This window comes from Emydura macquarii, unplaced genomic scaffold (assembly GCF_026122565.2).
Source record: "Emydura macquarii macquarii isolate MOO-44397 ecotype Brisbane River unplaced genomic scaffold, CSIRO-AGI_Emac_v2 contig_374, whole genome shotgun sequence".
In the NCBI taxonomy this organism is placed as follows: domain Eukaryota; kingdom Metazoa; phylum Chordata; order Testudines; family Chelidae; genus Emydura; species Emydura macquarii.
The window spans coordinates 7,908,091-7,924,962 of record NW_027130511.1 but is presented as its reverse complement, the minus strand read 5'-3'; the positions used below and the strand labels follow the sequence as shown (position 1 = coordinate 7,924,962).

The following is a 16,872-nucleotide window of genomic DNA, read 5'->3' as shown; positions in this document are numbered from 1 at the left end:
AACCAACAAGAGGGGATGCCATTTTAGATTTGGTATTGGTGAATAGTGAGGACCTCATAGAAGAACTAGTTGTAGGGGACAACCTTGGTTCGAGCGACCATGAGCTAATTCAGTTCAAACTAAATGGAAGGATAAACAAAAATAGATCTGCGACTAGGGTCTTTGACTTCAAAAGGGCTAACTTTAAAAAATTAAGGGAATTAGTTGGGGAAGCAGACTGGAGTGAAGAACTCATGGATCTAAAGGTCGAGGAGGCTTGGAATTACCTCAATTGAAAGTTGCAGGAACTATCTGAAACCTGCATCCCCAGGAAGGGGAAAAAATTCATAGGCAAGAGTTGTTGACCAAGCTGGATGAGCAAGCATCTCAGACAGGTGATTAAGAGAAAGCAGAAAACCTACAAGGAGAGGAAGATTGGAGGGATCAGCAAGGAAAGTTCCTCTTGGAGGTCAGAACATGTAGAAATAAAGTGAGAAAGGCCAAAAGCCAAGTAAAGTTGGACCTTGCAAAGAGAATTAAAACAAATAGTAAAAGGTTCTATAGCCATATAAATAGGAAGAAAACCAAGAAAGAAGAAGTGGGACCGCTAAGCACTGAGGATGGGGTGGAGGTTAAGGATAATCTAGTAGGCATGGCTGAATACTTTGTCTCTGTTTTTAATGAGGCTAAAGATGATCTTGGGGATAGTGGTAGGGTGGCTAATGGGATTGAGGATATGGAGGTAAAAATTACCACATCCAAGGTAGAAGTCATACTCGAACAGTTTAATGGGACTAAATTGGGAGGGGGGTCGGATAATCTCCATCCAAGAATATTAAAGGAACTAGCACATGAAATTGGCAAGACCATTAGCAGGGATTTTTAATGAATCTGTAAACTCAGGGGCTGTACCATTTCACTGGAGAATTGCTAACAAAGGCCCTATTTTTAAGAAAGAGAAAAAAGTGATCCAGGTAACTACAGGCCTGTTAATTTGACCTCAGTAATATGCAAGGTCTTGGAAAAAATTCTGAAAGAGAAAGTAGTTAAGGACATCAAGGTTAACAGTAATTGGGATAACATATAACATGGCTTTTCAAAAGATAGCTCATGCCAGACCAACCTGATCTCCTTTTTTGAGAAGATAACAGATTTTTTAGACAAAGGGAATGTAGTTGACCTAATTTACCTAGATTTCAGTAAGGCATTTGATATGGTTCCACATGGGGAATTATTAGTTAAATTGGAAAAGATGGGGATTAATATGAAAATTGAAAGGTGGATAAGAAACTGTTAAAGGGAAGACTATAACAGGTCATACTGAAAGGTGAACTGTCAGGCTGGAGAGAGGTTACTAGTGGAGTTCCTCAGGGATCAGTCTTGGGACCAATCTTATTTCACCTTTTTATTACTGACCTTGGCACAAGAAATGGTAATGTGCCAATAAAGTTTGCAGATGACACAAAGTTGGGAGGTATTGCCAATCCAGAGAAGGATTGGGATGTCATACAGGAAGATCTGGATGATTTTGTAAACTAGAGTAATAGAAATAGGATGAAATGTAATAGTGGAAAGTGCAAGGTCATGCATTTAGGGATTAATAAGAATTTCTGCTATAAGCTGGAGATGCATCAGTTGGAAGTGACAGAGGAGGAGAAGGGCCTGGGCGTATTGGTTGATCACAGGATGACTATGAGCTGCCAATATGATGTGGCCATGAAAAAAGCTAATGCAGTCTTTGGATGCATCAGATGAGCTATTTCCAGTAGAGATAGGGAGGCGTGAGTACCGTTATACAAGGCACTGGTGAGACCTCATCTGGAATACTGGGTGCAGTTCTGGTCCCCCGTGTTTAAGAAAGATGAATTCAAACTGGAACAGGTGCAGAGAAAGGCTACTAGGATGATTCGCGGATGGAAAATGTGTCTTATGAGAGGAGACTCAAAGAGCTTGGCTTGTTTAGCCTAACCAAAAGAAGGTTGGGGGGAGATATGATTACTCTCTAAAAATACATCAGAGGGATAAATACCAGGGAGGAAGAGGAATTATTTAAGTTCAGCGCCAATGTGGACACAAAAACTAAGGGATATAAACTGGCCATCAGGAATTTTTTACTTGAAATTAGACACAGGTTTCTAACCATCAGGGGAGTAAAGTTCTGGAATAGCCTTCCAAGTGGAGCAGTGGGGGCAAAAAATCTAGCTGGCTTCAAAACTGAGCTTGATAAATTTATGAAGGGGATGGTATGAAGGGACAGCCTAGTTTGGCAATTGACTGATCTTTGACTACTGGTGATAGATATGCCAATGGCCTGTGATGGGATGTTTGATGGGGTGAGTTCTGAGTTATTACAGATAATTCTTTCTTGGGTATCTGGCTGGTGAGTCTTGCCCACATGCTCAGGGTTTAACTGATCGCCATATTTGGGGTCGAGAAGGAATTTTCCCCCGGGGCAGATTGGCAAAGGCTCTGGGGGTTCTTCGCCTTCCTCTGTATCATGGGGCACAGCTCACTTGCTGGTGGATTCTCTATACCTTAAAGTCTTTAAACCATGATTTGAGGACTTTAATAACTCAGTCATAGGTTAGAAGTTTATTACATGAGTGGGTCGGTGAGGTTCTGTGGCCTGCATTGTGCAGGAGGTCAGACTAGATGATCATATTGGTCCCTTCTGACCTTAGAGTCTATGAGCACAGCTGCAGAGGTATAATTATACCGTTAAATTTCCCTATGTCGCCAAGCCCTAACTGTGGCATATCCTGACTTCCAGATGTTTCACTGGGCACTCCTCTCATTTTCTTAACTACATTTTCTGGAGAGAATTTCCTAGGTTTTTGTTTTTAAAGAAAGAAAAAAATTGTTAAACTATTTAAAACAGAAAAAGAAGCAGGCTCGCTCTCCAGGCCTGCCGAGCTCTGCTGGCTTGCAACAAATGGGCAACAGGGCACAGCCAGTCCATAAGCTAGAGCTATTGGCGAGCCATCACCTGACCATCTCAGGAGGCCCACAGGAGTGAGACCCCATCACACAAACCTTTGGAGCGGCACAGCTACAGAGGGCACTTTGAACCTTCCGTAGGTGTGTCAGGGTGGGGTTTTCTCCTGGAAATCTCATACAGGCTGCTCCAGCAGCCTTGCCTTGCCTTGCCTCTCTGCACCTTACAAGGCTACGGGGGCCAGTCATGAGAAATAGCCATACGTTGGTTATGCAAATCAGTCATCCAAAGCCAAATCCGAGGGCAGAGAATTGCTGCATCCCTGATCTCCAATTAGCTGAGGCAATTTTCTCTCAGTATAATGTCCTGTGAAATTCCCAGCCCAAGTGAGTGTCTCTGGGCGCATTTATCATATCCCCCAAGCCTTCTCTCTTCCCTTCCATCTGCATTTTGCTCCCTCAGTCCATCCTTGTGCAGTGGGGCTTTTTCTCCAATCCCTGCAGCATTCCTATTGGCTTTCTCAAGATTTCTCTCTTTTCTGCCCTATGGGTGCCTCCTGCTGCAACACCATCCCAGGGTGTTGCTGGCACCAGAGCAGCATTATGCTCTTTCGGTTTACACAGATGCATGCAACCATTATTGATTTTTCTGCCCCAGTGGCATTGCCCTAGGAGCACAGGTTCCATTTGCTGACTTCCTGTCACCTAAGCCATCTCCTGCACTTGCTGTTCACTGTAGACTCCTCCTCCAGCCCTAGGTTTCTCTCGATGCAGCTTAACTCCTCTCCTTGGGGTTGGACTTTCCACTCACTAGAGCTGAATCCCAGTGTATCGCCTGCAGCCCCTCCACTCTCTGCCAGGTGCTAAGCAGATGATCTGAGCCTCCTGTGTATTTGCTACCCCTCTGACTTTGGTGTCATCAGCAAATGCAGCCATGGTTACCCCTTCCCAAGGAGGCCCCTCAGAGATACTGGCAGTCCAAAAGGTCTTACCCCAGGGAGAGAGTGCATGCTCTTGATAGGCTGTGTGTGGTCCAGGGTTGCTCTGCTCATGCCCATTCCCACTGGGTAGAGCGTTGGATGTTAGCTGGGTATTAGCAGCTGGGTAGCGCCGGACAGTGCGGGAAGCTCCCGTGTGCGGGGAGGAGACGGGGGAGCCAATTCTGCCTTGAATCCTGTGGAAAAGAATATTTATTAAAGACAACCATGCAACCTTCCTGCAGCTGTGCCCTGTGTCCTGTAAACCCGCACTGCGATGCTTGAAACCCCAGCCTCCTGTCTGCCAGTCAACATGAGCAGCGCCTGCTTTTCGCCCGCTCCAGACCATTGCCCACCCTGCCATTTCACCGCAGTGCTAGCGACCTCCCGGCACCTCTCCTGATGCATCATCCACAGGGCTTCCTAGCTCAGCTCTCTGCCCTCTGAACATCATATCAGCCCATCCCCCTCCAGGATAATACAGTGTCTGGCCCTGGCACTAAACAAATGCTTGGATGCTAATGAGTAGGCTGCACTCACCTTCCCTGGGAAACATCTCAGTAAAGGCACCGATCCCAAAGGGCACAGTAGTGCAGCAGCCATTGGCTTCTTTCCCCACTTCACATGCAGACCATGGCCCACAGTATGCACTGGGCAGAGTCTAACACTCTGAAGAGAGCATGCAGCTGCTGTGCGTAGCAGGGAGCTGCAGAGTCCCTGTAGGCCCTGGGCAGGGGTAGCGCGGCCCCAGATGACGAGCAAACTGCAGTGGCATGGGGAAGGTTGTAGTATGGACAGTGGAGCTGAGGCTGCAGACTGAACTAAACCTGATGGGCTGCATCAGTCACAGAAACCCCCTGGCCGGCCGCACAAGCATCCAGGCAGTCATACAAAGCCTGCTGCCCACATGGCCATGCTCAGAGGCATCCCCTTTCCCTTCTGGGACACTCAGCTTGCATGCCATGACCACAGGAGACACAGAGATGTTGCCCAGGGAAGGTGAGTGCAGCCTGCTCATTAGCATCCAAATACCTGGAATAAAGACGGTGCTGGAACCATTCACCATGTCCCAACACCATACAGCCAGAGGATGAACATACTCAGAGTAACCAAGAAAGATAGTCTGGGAAATTCTAAAGGAGAGGTGACAGCTACTCCCAGCCTCTTATTCACTTTGCTCTCTGCCTGTAGTGCCAGCCTTATGCACGTTCTTCTGTCTGTCTGTCCATCCGATGCAAAGAAAAAGAATGGAAGATCGCAGACCACAGCAGTCAGATGGGCACCACCATGAGGCAGACATGAAACCCAGTTCCTCTCATCCCAACTGCTGCAAACAAACAGTTCTCTAGACCCAAGACCTGTGTCCTGGAGTGTCGGTGCAGAGGCACATACAGAGCAGCACTACACTGCTCACCCACAGTAGCAGAGCAAATAAGAAAAGCAGCCCTGCCTCAGTAGGACTGCTGCAGGAACAGATTCAGTGCTGTCGGATAACATGGACTGTACTAGATTTTAATCCAGCAGCCAACGGGTTAGTTATCTTTGAGTCGGTCACACTTGTATGTGCCAGCTCCTGTAAACAGATGAAAAATGGCACATGGTTACAACGGATGTTCTAGCTTGCACCTGTTTAAACTTAATTGCCCTGGAGACAGCTATACAGAAGAGCACCCTAAAATCTGCTAGGAAGAAGGAAGCTGCCTTTGGAGCTGGTCTGTCTGCTGCGTAAGCCACCCTGATTTTTTTTCTGTCTTGTAAAAAAAGAGAAGCATTCCAATAAGGAATCCAAGTTGGGGCTAATACACAAACACCTGCGTTCACTGGATGAATGGTTAGGAGTCAGGTGAGGTGGCATCCTGAGGCATCTGTAGCTTGATCCCAGGAGGAAATTTGCAGCCATACATACCATTTGTGCAGCCTGGCTTGTATGCCAGTACAAGTCACTCACCCTCTGATAAATTCATGAAATAAAGCAATTCTCTTCTAGCACAAAGAAAGCCCTGAGCCTCTAGGAATCAGCTCAATCACTATCACGGGGGGTGCGCCCACTATCAGATGGGATGCACTGATTGAAGAAAGTCCTATGGCTCCTCTTATCTACCCGTCTTCCTCCAAACACAAGTAGCTCTTTGTAAGTTCCTCTCACTATGGGAGCTTCCTTGGGGAACATGTCCTCCGTCCTGCCCTGGGCGCTGATGAGACCAGAGACATGGCCCGGAGAGGAGCTGGGCCAAGGAAATAAACAAAATACACAGACCATAAAAATCATGAATAAAGGAAACTTTACAGGGAACAAACTCTCATTAGTGGATTTACAGCTTTGGGGGTAATTTTGCTTATGGGTTTTGGCATTTTGCAGAAGCCAAGCAGGGAGAGTGCAAAGCTGCTTCCAGCTTTCAAGGCTATACTCCTTATTGCCCATCGCAGAGGCATTCTGGTCCCCAGCGCACAGCTTCTTGCATTCAGCAGCTGTTGGGTTAACATCTCCCATGGCTTCTGTCACAGCCCCTCCTGCTCTGCTGGCTTCCATCTCCCTTCTGGTGACCCACAGCATCCACCCACCAGGAGCACTCTGTCTTTGTAAGCATACAACTTGATTACAGTGTACAAGTATCTTCATGGGGAGAAGACACCAGGTACCAAAGGGTACTTACATTTACTGGAGAAAGGCATAACAAGAATCAATGGCTAGAAGCTACCAAGGGAAACTACCAAGGGAAGTGGCAGATTCTCCATATTTTATTATCAAGACTGGATGAAGACTAGATGGCTTTCTGGAAGATATGCTTTAGTCAAGCACAATTTTCAATATAGGAGTAACTAGGTGAAATTGAATGGCCTGTGTTATACAAAAGAGGTCAAATTAGATGATCTAATGCTCCATTCTGGACTTAGATTCATGGAGTTTGTGAGCAAACAGATTTATTATGGAGCCAGAAGTGTGCAGGCCCAGAAGGCATTCGCCTAAGTAGTTTTTTTGGGTTTTTTTGCAGGAACTGGAGAATCAAGAGACTGAGCTGCTAATGAAAATATACACTCTTTCATTAAAATCAGCTTCTATACTGTGGAGACTGGAGGGTAGCAAATGTACTGATCTTTAAAAAACAAAAACAAAACACTGGGGGTGATCCAAGGAATTACAAAGCAGTGACCCTTACGTCAGTTCCATGTAAACTGGGTGAGTCACTAATTAAAGTAGATTTGTAAATGGCAGAGATGGACATGATATGATAGGGAAAAAATGACCGGGCCTCTAAAGAAAAAGCATGTCTCTCTAAGTTGCTAGAATTCCGTGAGCAGGTCAGCAAAGGAGTGGATAAAAGAGGGCCAGGCTGACCCAGTTTACCTGGACTTTCAGAAATACTTTGAAAAAGTCCCTCACAAGTGGCTATTAGACTGAGTAGTCATAAGGTGAGAGGTTAAAATTCTGTCATAGATCAGAAGCTGGCTAAGCAACAGAAAATAGAGTCAGAATAATCTGTCAATTTTCAACATGGCAAAGGCTTAACACTGGGATGCCCCAAGATTCTACACTTGGACTGTTTAAATGTATTTATCAATGATCTGGGAAAGGGAATGAAGGCAGCAGCATTTTTAGTTAACACAAAATCACTTAGGTTAGGCAAGACTAGAGAGGATGGCTCTATAATAACAAATCATCCAAAGCACAGGACTTGGTGATGAGAGGGGACTTCAACTACCCAGACATCTGTTGGGAAAATAACACAGCAGGGCACAGATTATCCAACAAGTTCTTGAAATGTATTGGAGATAATTTTTTATTTCAGAAGATGGAAAAAGCAACCAGGGGAGAGGTTGTTCGAGATTTAATTGTGAAAAATAGGGAGGAACTGGTTGAGAATTTGAAAGCAGCTTGAATGAAAGTGATCATGAAATCATAAAGTTCATGATTCTAAAGAATGTCAGGAGGGAAAACAACACAATAAAGATAATGGATTTCAAGAAGGGAGAATTTAGCAAATTCAGGGAGCTGGTAGCTAAGATCCCATGGGAAGCAAGTCTAAGGAGAAAAACAATTGTAGAGAGTTGGCAGTTTTTCAAAGAGACATTATTAAGAGCACAAGAGCAAACTATCCACTGCATAGGAAAGATAGGAAGTATGGCAAGAGACCATCCTGTCTTAACCAGAAGATGTTAATTATCTGAAACTCAAAAAAGAGTCCTACAAAAAGAGGAAATTAGGTCAAATTATATAGGATGAATATAAACAACACAAGCATGTAGGGACAAAATTAGAAAGGCCAAGGCACAAAATGAAATTAAACTAGCTAAAGACATAAAGGGTAACAAGAAAACATTCTACAAATACATTAGAAGCAAGAGGAAGACCAAGGAGAGGGTTGGCCCATTATTCACTGGAAGGGGGGGGGGGAGGAGGAGACAATAACAGAAAATGTGGAAAGGGCAGAAGTGCTAAATTACTTTTTTGTTTTAGTTTTCATCAAAAATGTTGACGTCTAACATAATGAATGCCAAGGAAAATGAGGCAGGGTCTGAGGCTAAACTAGGGAAAGAACAAGTTTAAAATTTAGGTTTTGTCCACACTAGCACTTTTGTTGGTAAAACTTTTGTCAGTAAGGAGTTTGAAAAAACACCCCCTGACCAACATAAGTGTCACCGACAAAAACGCCAGCGAGGACAGCGCTATGTCTCCTGTTGACATTGCTACCGCCACTCATTGGGGGTGGTTTAATTACGCTGGCAGGGGAGCTCTCCCATTGGCATAGAGCAGCTGCACAGGAGACCTTACAGCAGCACACCTGCAGCGGTACAGCTGTGCTGCTGTAAGTTCTGTAGTGTAGACATAACCTTAGACAAGGTAGATGTCTTCAAGTCAGTGGGGCCTGATGAAATACACCCTAGAATACTCAAGGAGCTGACTGAGGAGCCATTAGCGATTATCTTCAAAAATTCATGGAAGACAGGAGAGATTCCGGAGGACTAGAAGAGTGCAAATATAGTGCCAATTTATAAAAAGGAGAAGAAGGACAATCCGAGGAATTATAGACCAGTCAGCTTAACTTCAGTACCCAGGGAGATAATGGAGCAAATAATCAAGCAATCAATTTGCAAACACCTAGAAGATAATAAGGTGATAAGTAACAGCATTGATTTATCAAGAACAAATCATGTCAAACCAACCTGATAGCTTTCTTGGACAGAGTAACAACAAGCCTTATGGATGGGGGGAAGTGGTAGATATGGTATATCTTGACTTTAGTAAGGCTTTTGATACTGTCTTGCATGACCTTCTCATAAACAAACTAGCAAAATACAACCTAGATAGAGCTGCTATAAGGTGGGTGCATAACTGGTTTGAAAACCACTCCCAGAGAGTAGTTATCAGTGGTTCATAATCAAGCTCAAAGGGCATATGGAGTGGGGTCCCCAGGGATCAGTCCTGGGTCTGGTTCTATTCAATATGTTCATCAATGATTTTAGATAATGGCATAGAGAGAACACTTAAAAAGCTTGTGGACAATACCAAGCTGTGAAGGGTTGCAAGTGCTTTGGTGGGTAGGATTAAAATTCAAAAGGATCTGGGAAACTGGAGAAATGGTCTGAAGTTAAATAGGATGAAATTCAATAAGGACAAATGCAAAATACTCCATTTAGGAAATAACAATCAATTGCACACATATAAAATGGGAAATGACCGCCTAGGAAGGAGTACTGTGGAAAGGGATCTAGGGGCTAAATATGAGTCAACAACGTAACGCTGTTGCAAAAAAAAGTGATCATAATTCTGGGATGTGTTAGCAGGAGTGTTGTAAGCAAGGCACAAGAAGTAATTCTTCCACTCTACTCCATGCTGATAAGGCCTCAGCTGGAGTATTGTGTCCAGTTCTGAACACCACATTTCAGGAAAGATGTGAATAAATTGGAGAAAGTTCAGAAGAAAACAAAAAAAATTATTAAAGGTCTCGAAAATATGACCTATGAGGAAAGATTGAAAAAATTGAGTTTGTTTAGTCTGGAGAAGAGAAGACTATGCAGAGACACGATAACACTTTTCAAGTACATAAAATGTTACAAGGAGAGAGAAAAGTTGTTCTCGTTAACCTCTAAGAATACGACGAGAAGCAATGGGCTTAAATTGCAACAAGGGAGGTTTAGGCTGCACATTAGGAAAAACTTCCTAACTGTCAGGGTAGTTAGGCACTGGAACAAATTGCCTAGGGAGGCTGTGGAATCTCCATCACTGGAGGTTTTAAGAACAGATTTGACAAACACCTGTCAGGAATGGTCCAGTAATTATGTAGTCGTGCCCTCAGTGCAGGGGACTAGACTAGATGACCTATTGAGATCCCTTCCAGTCCTACACTTCTATGATTCTATGGTGAGAAACTGCAGAGAGACCTCACAAAGCTAGGTCAATGGGCCACACCATGGCAGATGGGATTCAGTATTGAGATGGGCAGTACCATGGCAGATTGGTATGCAAGGTAAGGCTGATCTGAAGTAGTAATTTTAATTACTCACACACATTGCGGGTTTTGAGTAAACTGTAACCACTCAGGAAAGAGACCAGGGCATCACTATAGCCAAGTCAATGGAAACCTCTGCTCAAAGTGCAGCTGTAGTCAAAAAGACGTTGGATGTGTTTCAGGCCACCACCTGTGAAATGGGACCATCTCCCTCTAGGCTGATAAAGGCCAGCAGGGAGACAGGAGGCCCTTTGATCATGAAGAATGTCAGTGCCAAGTGATTGGTGAGATCTTAATTCAACAAACCAACTCTTGATGCTAATGATCTTGCCATCTATTATTGACAGGTATCTAATCTCCCAGGAAAGATTCTTGAGGAGGTAGAGGCAAAGCTGCTGTGGCAACATCTGCAATCTTCAGATTTTCCTGAGATGGTCTGTCTGGGCTTAGACCTGGGTAAGGGACAGAAACTGCACTATTAGTGTTGGTCAATGATCTCCTCCTGGCTGTGGATGAAGGCAGCAGGTCTGTGCTGATGTTATGAAGCCTGTAGCAGTGGTTGACAATGAGGTGTTGTTACCAAGGCTGTGGCCCTTAGCAAGAATAGAAGAACCTGCTTTGAAATGGTTTCATTCCAGAAGGACCCAGAACATGATTAGGAGCAGATGCTCTTTTGTTTACGTGCAAGAGGCCACTAGCAGGGCTAGGAAGGAGATATGGGTGACAGCATTCACAGTATGAGGAAATACCTAGCTGTGCTTCTCCATTTCAGCCCACTCCCCTGGGGAAACAGATGACCAAAGCCTTATCTACACTAGGTTCCATTCCCCTGCTGTTAGCAATTTTGGGAACCTCAGTGTTTTAAAAGCACAATGTAGTTGATACAGTAGTAAAATGCCAGTAGCCCTGGGAGTCTTGTCTACACTAGAGCTGCCAACATTGTTACCACTGGTGGAACTCACCAGAGACAACAATAATGGGAAATTTTAGGGAAAAAGACTAGGAGACAAGGCCACTGCATCTTTCTGGACAGACAAAACCTCTAAGGAATTTCTAATGTAAAAATCAAACAAAAAATATTTTAACAAAAAATGTTAGGCCTTTTTCATGAAGCAGCACAAAGGCCCATGCCCAGTTTTCATTTCCCTTTAAGTAGGTTAATGTGATTTTTTTAAGGCTTGTGAGTTTCCAGATCCATAAGGGGCTCCTAGCACTTGAGCTGAGCACTGCTAGGATCTGGTTTTCATAAATCTACATAAACAAATACAATTTGTTCTTTCCACAAGCTCTGGGTGATGAAATCTGACACCAAATTGGGGTCCAACAACATCCAGTCCCCTGCATCCAATGCCACAGTCAGCATTTCCCTTAACATCCAGTATAGGCTCAACTTCTTGCCTCCATTTCACTGCCCATGGAGAGCAGCAGTGAAGCTGGGAGCCTTACGTGACAGTACAGCACCCAAAAGAGCTGTTGCCAGCTAGACTCTCCCAGGGTGAGGTGCAGCCAGTGGCATACAGACAGTGGAAGACCAGCCAAGACGGAGCCTATATCAGGACACCAACACACTGGCCCTTCTGAGCAGTGTTTTGTCTTGCAATCTTTCCCTCAGCTGTTTTTTGACACATCTGCACAAATATTCTTCTAGTGCCCCCATCAGTCTCTCCCAGCGTCTCCCATGAGAAATTCATACAGTCCTACCTAGCCTGGATTTCCCACAGAAGCCATGGCCTGGCCAGCCTCCAGCTCTCAGATGTTCTGCACATAGCTATGAATGCCCCCAAGTTGCTAACCCAACCCTCCTGGAAAAAGCACACCCAATCTCCCCACAACTCTGATGGGTGCCACTGAGATGAGGCCATGTCTTTCCAATAAGGCCTATTGGGTGACAAGGGACGAGACAGAAGCCATGCAATGGATACAACTTCCTGGGAGCCTCACAACTTCTTGAGGCACCCTTGTCAGGGTCTAATTATTCACAAGAGAGAAAGATTTCAGTTTTGGCCAAATCCTATATATTTGGGGCTAGATGAAACCCCTTCATCTTGGCAGCCTGTTATGGTCATTGAATAAATAAATAATGGCAAGTGCCTGGATGTCTAACAGCCGACGTCTGATCATTATTATCCCTAAATGTGCTGCTATGGCCATCTAAGAGCTTCTGCTATATATATGGGAGCATCCAAAAGAAGAGAAGCTCAGCGATCTCATTAAGTAAGCATGATGACACCTACTGCCCTGGTAACAGGTCTGTTGTAGAGCAATTTCAATGCTGGGCAGCAGGGGTTTTCTGGGTGGCAGCACAGTAGAGCAGGCCAGTGACATGAGCTAGTAGAAACCACAGCTCCTGTACTTCAAAACATACTGAGCCCCTACCATCCTTGAGGGAGGGAGGACTTATGCCAACCAGCAGGGCCTGACCATGTGTCATGGTATGCAGAACCCTCGGGTTACAGCCTGGGAACTGTGGAACTGCTTGGCTCCCTTATTAACTATTTAGCTTGAGGTGGGCTCTTCATCATACTTTGGCTGATGATACAGTCTCTCCAGGCCCTGTTACTATCCAACACGACAGCAGGTGGCGCCACACACCCAACTGAGTTACCCAGAATGCTCTCTCTGAGCAAACATGGATGCAATCCCCAGGCAGTTTGCCCCCAACTCTCCAAGCCTAACCATACAGGAACGCACCCCAAGATAAATACCATCTTGTGCTGGACAAAGATTTCTCCAGCGCAAGTTCATTAATGAGTCCGCTTCCCCTCCATGCGAAGAAGTCATGCATCAGCTTTTGTTAATCGGAGTACAGATTACCTAAAACACCTCACTCAAAAACACACTGGTTAAGACAAAACATTAAGCAAGTTTATTAACTACAGAAAAATAGATTTTTAGGCATTATAAATTGTAGGCTTAAAAGATCAGAAGGAGTTACCAAAGAAATAAAAATAAGAATGCAATCTAAAGTCTATCAGGATTTGAATCTAGAAATGTCTCACCCTGAGAGATGATACAAGCAGGCTTGTAGCTCTTCCATTCACAGGCTACATTTGCCTTGCAGCCTGGGTCCCCTATCTCCTCCATTCAAAAGTCTTTTGTCTTTCAGGTGTTTCTTCATGTGTTGAACTGTGGGGGAGTGAAGACAAGTCATGATGTCACTCCCCTTCTTTTATAGTCTTTTCCAGCTTGCTCGACTAGTCTGTGCTTGTGTCCTGGGGGGAGGTCATCCTCACTAGTCACTCAGTATTCCATTGTGTATGCGCTTTCTTGGTGAAGTCTTTACTGCAAACAATCCCTGTTAGCGGAATCTATCGTTGAATGGGTAAGAGAGCCATCAACACTGTCTGGCCACTCCACTGTTGTGCCTGAAAGGCTGTTTGTGGGAGTTTCCCACCTTGCAACATGTTCCAGTAGCATTTTCAGCAGTATTTTATAATTTCACATACCATGGTAGCACATACAATCCAATAGGTTATTAATGTTTAGCAGATCAAGACTTTTAAAATTATACCACACAAGGCATACGTTGTACAGAACATATCATAATTACATGACATTGGTGAGTATGGAGTTTCTGCTGTGTTGTTCTCAGACACAGAGTGTCACATCCTGCTCTTTCCTTTGTCCAGCATCTGACCCCTTGTTGTGAGGGACAACTCCAGGGATTTTCAGAAACACTGAATTTTGTAGTTAAAACACCCATATGAATGGAGTTTTCAAAGAAGTTATTAACATTGCACTTAAGAATAAAAGCTGGTGAGATGTGCTCATCGCATGGGGGCAGCACCTACCCTGTGAAAGGCAAATGGAGATGGAACAAGGCAGCCTGCATGAAAAACCATGGGGAAAAGGCGTCCAGCGAGGATCCTGTTTACAGAGAGGGATCTGTGTAGTCGCGTGGCAGGGGGAATGTTCATTTGTTTTGAATTAAACTTGTTTATTTGATTCCATTATCGGCAGATGGACTCGAGGATTTGTACATTAAAGCTAGGTAACATGCCTTCCCACTGCGGGAGCCACAGAAAGCAATGGGCAGGAAGTCTTTTTCTCTTTCTCCAGGAGCTCCATTTGTCAGTTCCAATCCGGCCCCGTCAGGCTCGCTGGCTGGTTCAAGTTCAAGGTCAGAGAAGAAGAAAGAGTTTTTCACCTTTAGAGTTCCTTCTACAATCTAGCCCCACATCCAGGGGCTGACTGGCTCAGAGAGGTTGGGGCATGGAACCATTCACTGGGAGTTCTCACCTGTTTAAATGCAGCCTGAATCAGTAGTGGCTAGAAATCATCCCTCTCTCAGAGCCATCTGGCGTCCCTGGATACATGACAGGAGCTGAATCTCAGTCCAGTTCCCAGTGGTCCAAATCACAAAAACCACAAGCTCCCTCCCCCTTGCTGAATGTCCCAGCGGTGAGACTAAGCACTGAAAATAGTGACTTACCCTCTCGTTGCTAGCTGGGGCTGCTCTGGGCCAGATTAAGGGTTGTGAGGCCATTGGGGAACTTGTGCGACCCCTGTCTATGCCTGCACCTGTCATAGAGAAAGACTTGTATGTTTAGAAGGATGTGACAGCCTCAGGGATTAGGCAGTGAGACAGTGAAAGCCCAAGGGCTTTAGCCTCAGGCAATCCTTCAGAATCCCTCAGCACTGTGTTGTTCATTTCCACACTTCCAGCCAGGCACGTGGCCAGCACAGCTCTTTGCAGCTTGGAGCCTCTGCATAGAGGCAATGGTCTCTTCCTTTACAAAATGGGACTGGCTGCCAAACAGCTGGTTTCCCTGCTCTTCATCTGTCAGGGCCGCTGACTGCACTCTCCATTCAGGCCCAGCATGTGTGACAGAAACAGCATGCAGCCTCCTGGGACACCCTCCTTCTGGCTTGTTTTAGGGCACCCATCCAGGGCCCGCACATGGGGGGTAAAAGGGTACATTTTACCAGGGCCCAGAGGCCCTGGCGGGCCCGGCAAAGGCTGCAACCCCCAAGGGTATGTGTGTGGGAGGGAGCCCATGTTACAAGTCTGTACTGGGCCCAAAAAAATTATGCTTGGGCCCTGCACCCATCACAGTGATAACTGAGCACTTAGGTAATGTTTGCTGTATTATTATGGGAAGGCTGGGACAAAGTGGCAATGGCATTCTGCTCTGAAGGTGTTGTTGTTTGTGCTCATCCTGATCTCTCCTGGGATCCAGATCCAATGGCCAGTTGCTCACGAAGCTCAGTCTCCTGCACACGAGTGTCATTCCTCAGGGAACATCCCCAGGGGGATGGTTCCACTGCACCAGAGGAACGTGGCTGTCACCAGAAGTCATAAAAACACAGGGAGAGCTGTTCAGATACTCTATGGAGGTTCTTATTCCATGCTTATCACTGTAGCATCTGAGTGCCTTCTGTACGTAGTGCATTAAGTGAGGTTGCTAATATTTACATGTTTGTTCTCTTCCTCAGACAGGAACAGAATTGTGTATGCTGAAGTATTTTGTTCTGGTAGGGTTTTACTGGTGGTCATTCCCTCCCCCCTCCATCTACACGTTGCTCTGTATTTATATTAGAGAAGGCACATCAAACGAGAGGAAAAAGGTGAGCTTTGTGTTGGTCCTTGGTTTCTGAGAAAGTTTGTTTCAGTCTCAGACCAGCCTCTGAGAAAGTTCTCTCTCCTGCATAGACAAGGTAACTTGGACCCATCCCACGAAAAGCTTTAAAGCTGACGACTGAACCCTTGAATTTGACCTAGCATTCTGTGGTCTTTTCTTCTTTCCTATGGCTTGGGTAGGTAGCAACAATTACAAATTTATATCTAGATTTGATAGCCAGCACATTGCTACAGCAATGAGCTGGTGAATGTACTTCAAGCTCCCAATGAAAGAACGAAGGGCACATTCAGATATGATGTGCTCCATTGTTTGTGACTGGTGACCATAGTCGCATACAGGTGTTTGCCTCATTTTCCATTTAAAGAGGCTTTGTCCACATCTCCCATGAGAAGTCCTGATGCAATTCAATCTGCATCAATCTTTCCAACATAACTCAAAACCCGGTGGTTCCTTGGCAGGGTCAACAATGAGATATTCATTTTGAGCAGTTGAAACACTCCATGTGGCTCTCCATTGAGCCTCAGCATCAAAATTGAGTGTAAGGGTCTTGACACAGTTCCACAGAGAGTTGCGGGATTTTAATCTGGTCTTTGGTGGATTCTGCAGGTCATCGTGCAATGGGATCCTTGTATTTGCATTGACATGGTTAAGAAAGTGAGATGTCTGGGAAGCTCTTCTAATCTGTGGAAGCTGGATGTGCGATAGGACCAGGAGCCAGTCGACTCAGGTTGTTTTGAGCATCCCTGACACTATGCACATAGCATCATTGAGTTGAATATCAAGAGTTTAGCATGACTGTTGTGAGACAACACTGGTGCACGGTATTCAGCCGCAGAATGTACCAAGGCAATTGTTGCGGTTTGTAGGGTCCTTGGACTGGAGCCCCAGGATGTTCCAGCCAGTTTCCTAATAAGACGACACAAGACCTGACCTTATCACAGGTGTTCTCGA

General features: G+C 45.2%; 1 protein-coding gene across 1 annotated transcript in view; it reads right to left on the bottom strand.

The window, feature by feature from the left end:
• LTBP2 (latent transforming growth factor beta binding protein 2) overlaps positions 1–16,872 on the bottom strand; it is a 123,390-nt gene that overhangs the window by 58,392 nt on the left and 48,126 nt on the right. The window contains exon 4 of the mRNA XM_067533334.1: positions 3,906–4,087. Coding sequence (XP_067389435.1) covers positions 3,906–4,087 — 182 coding nt within the window. The remainder of the gene's footprint in view (positions 1–3,905; positions 4,088–16,872) is intronic.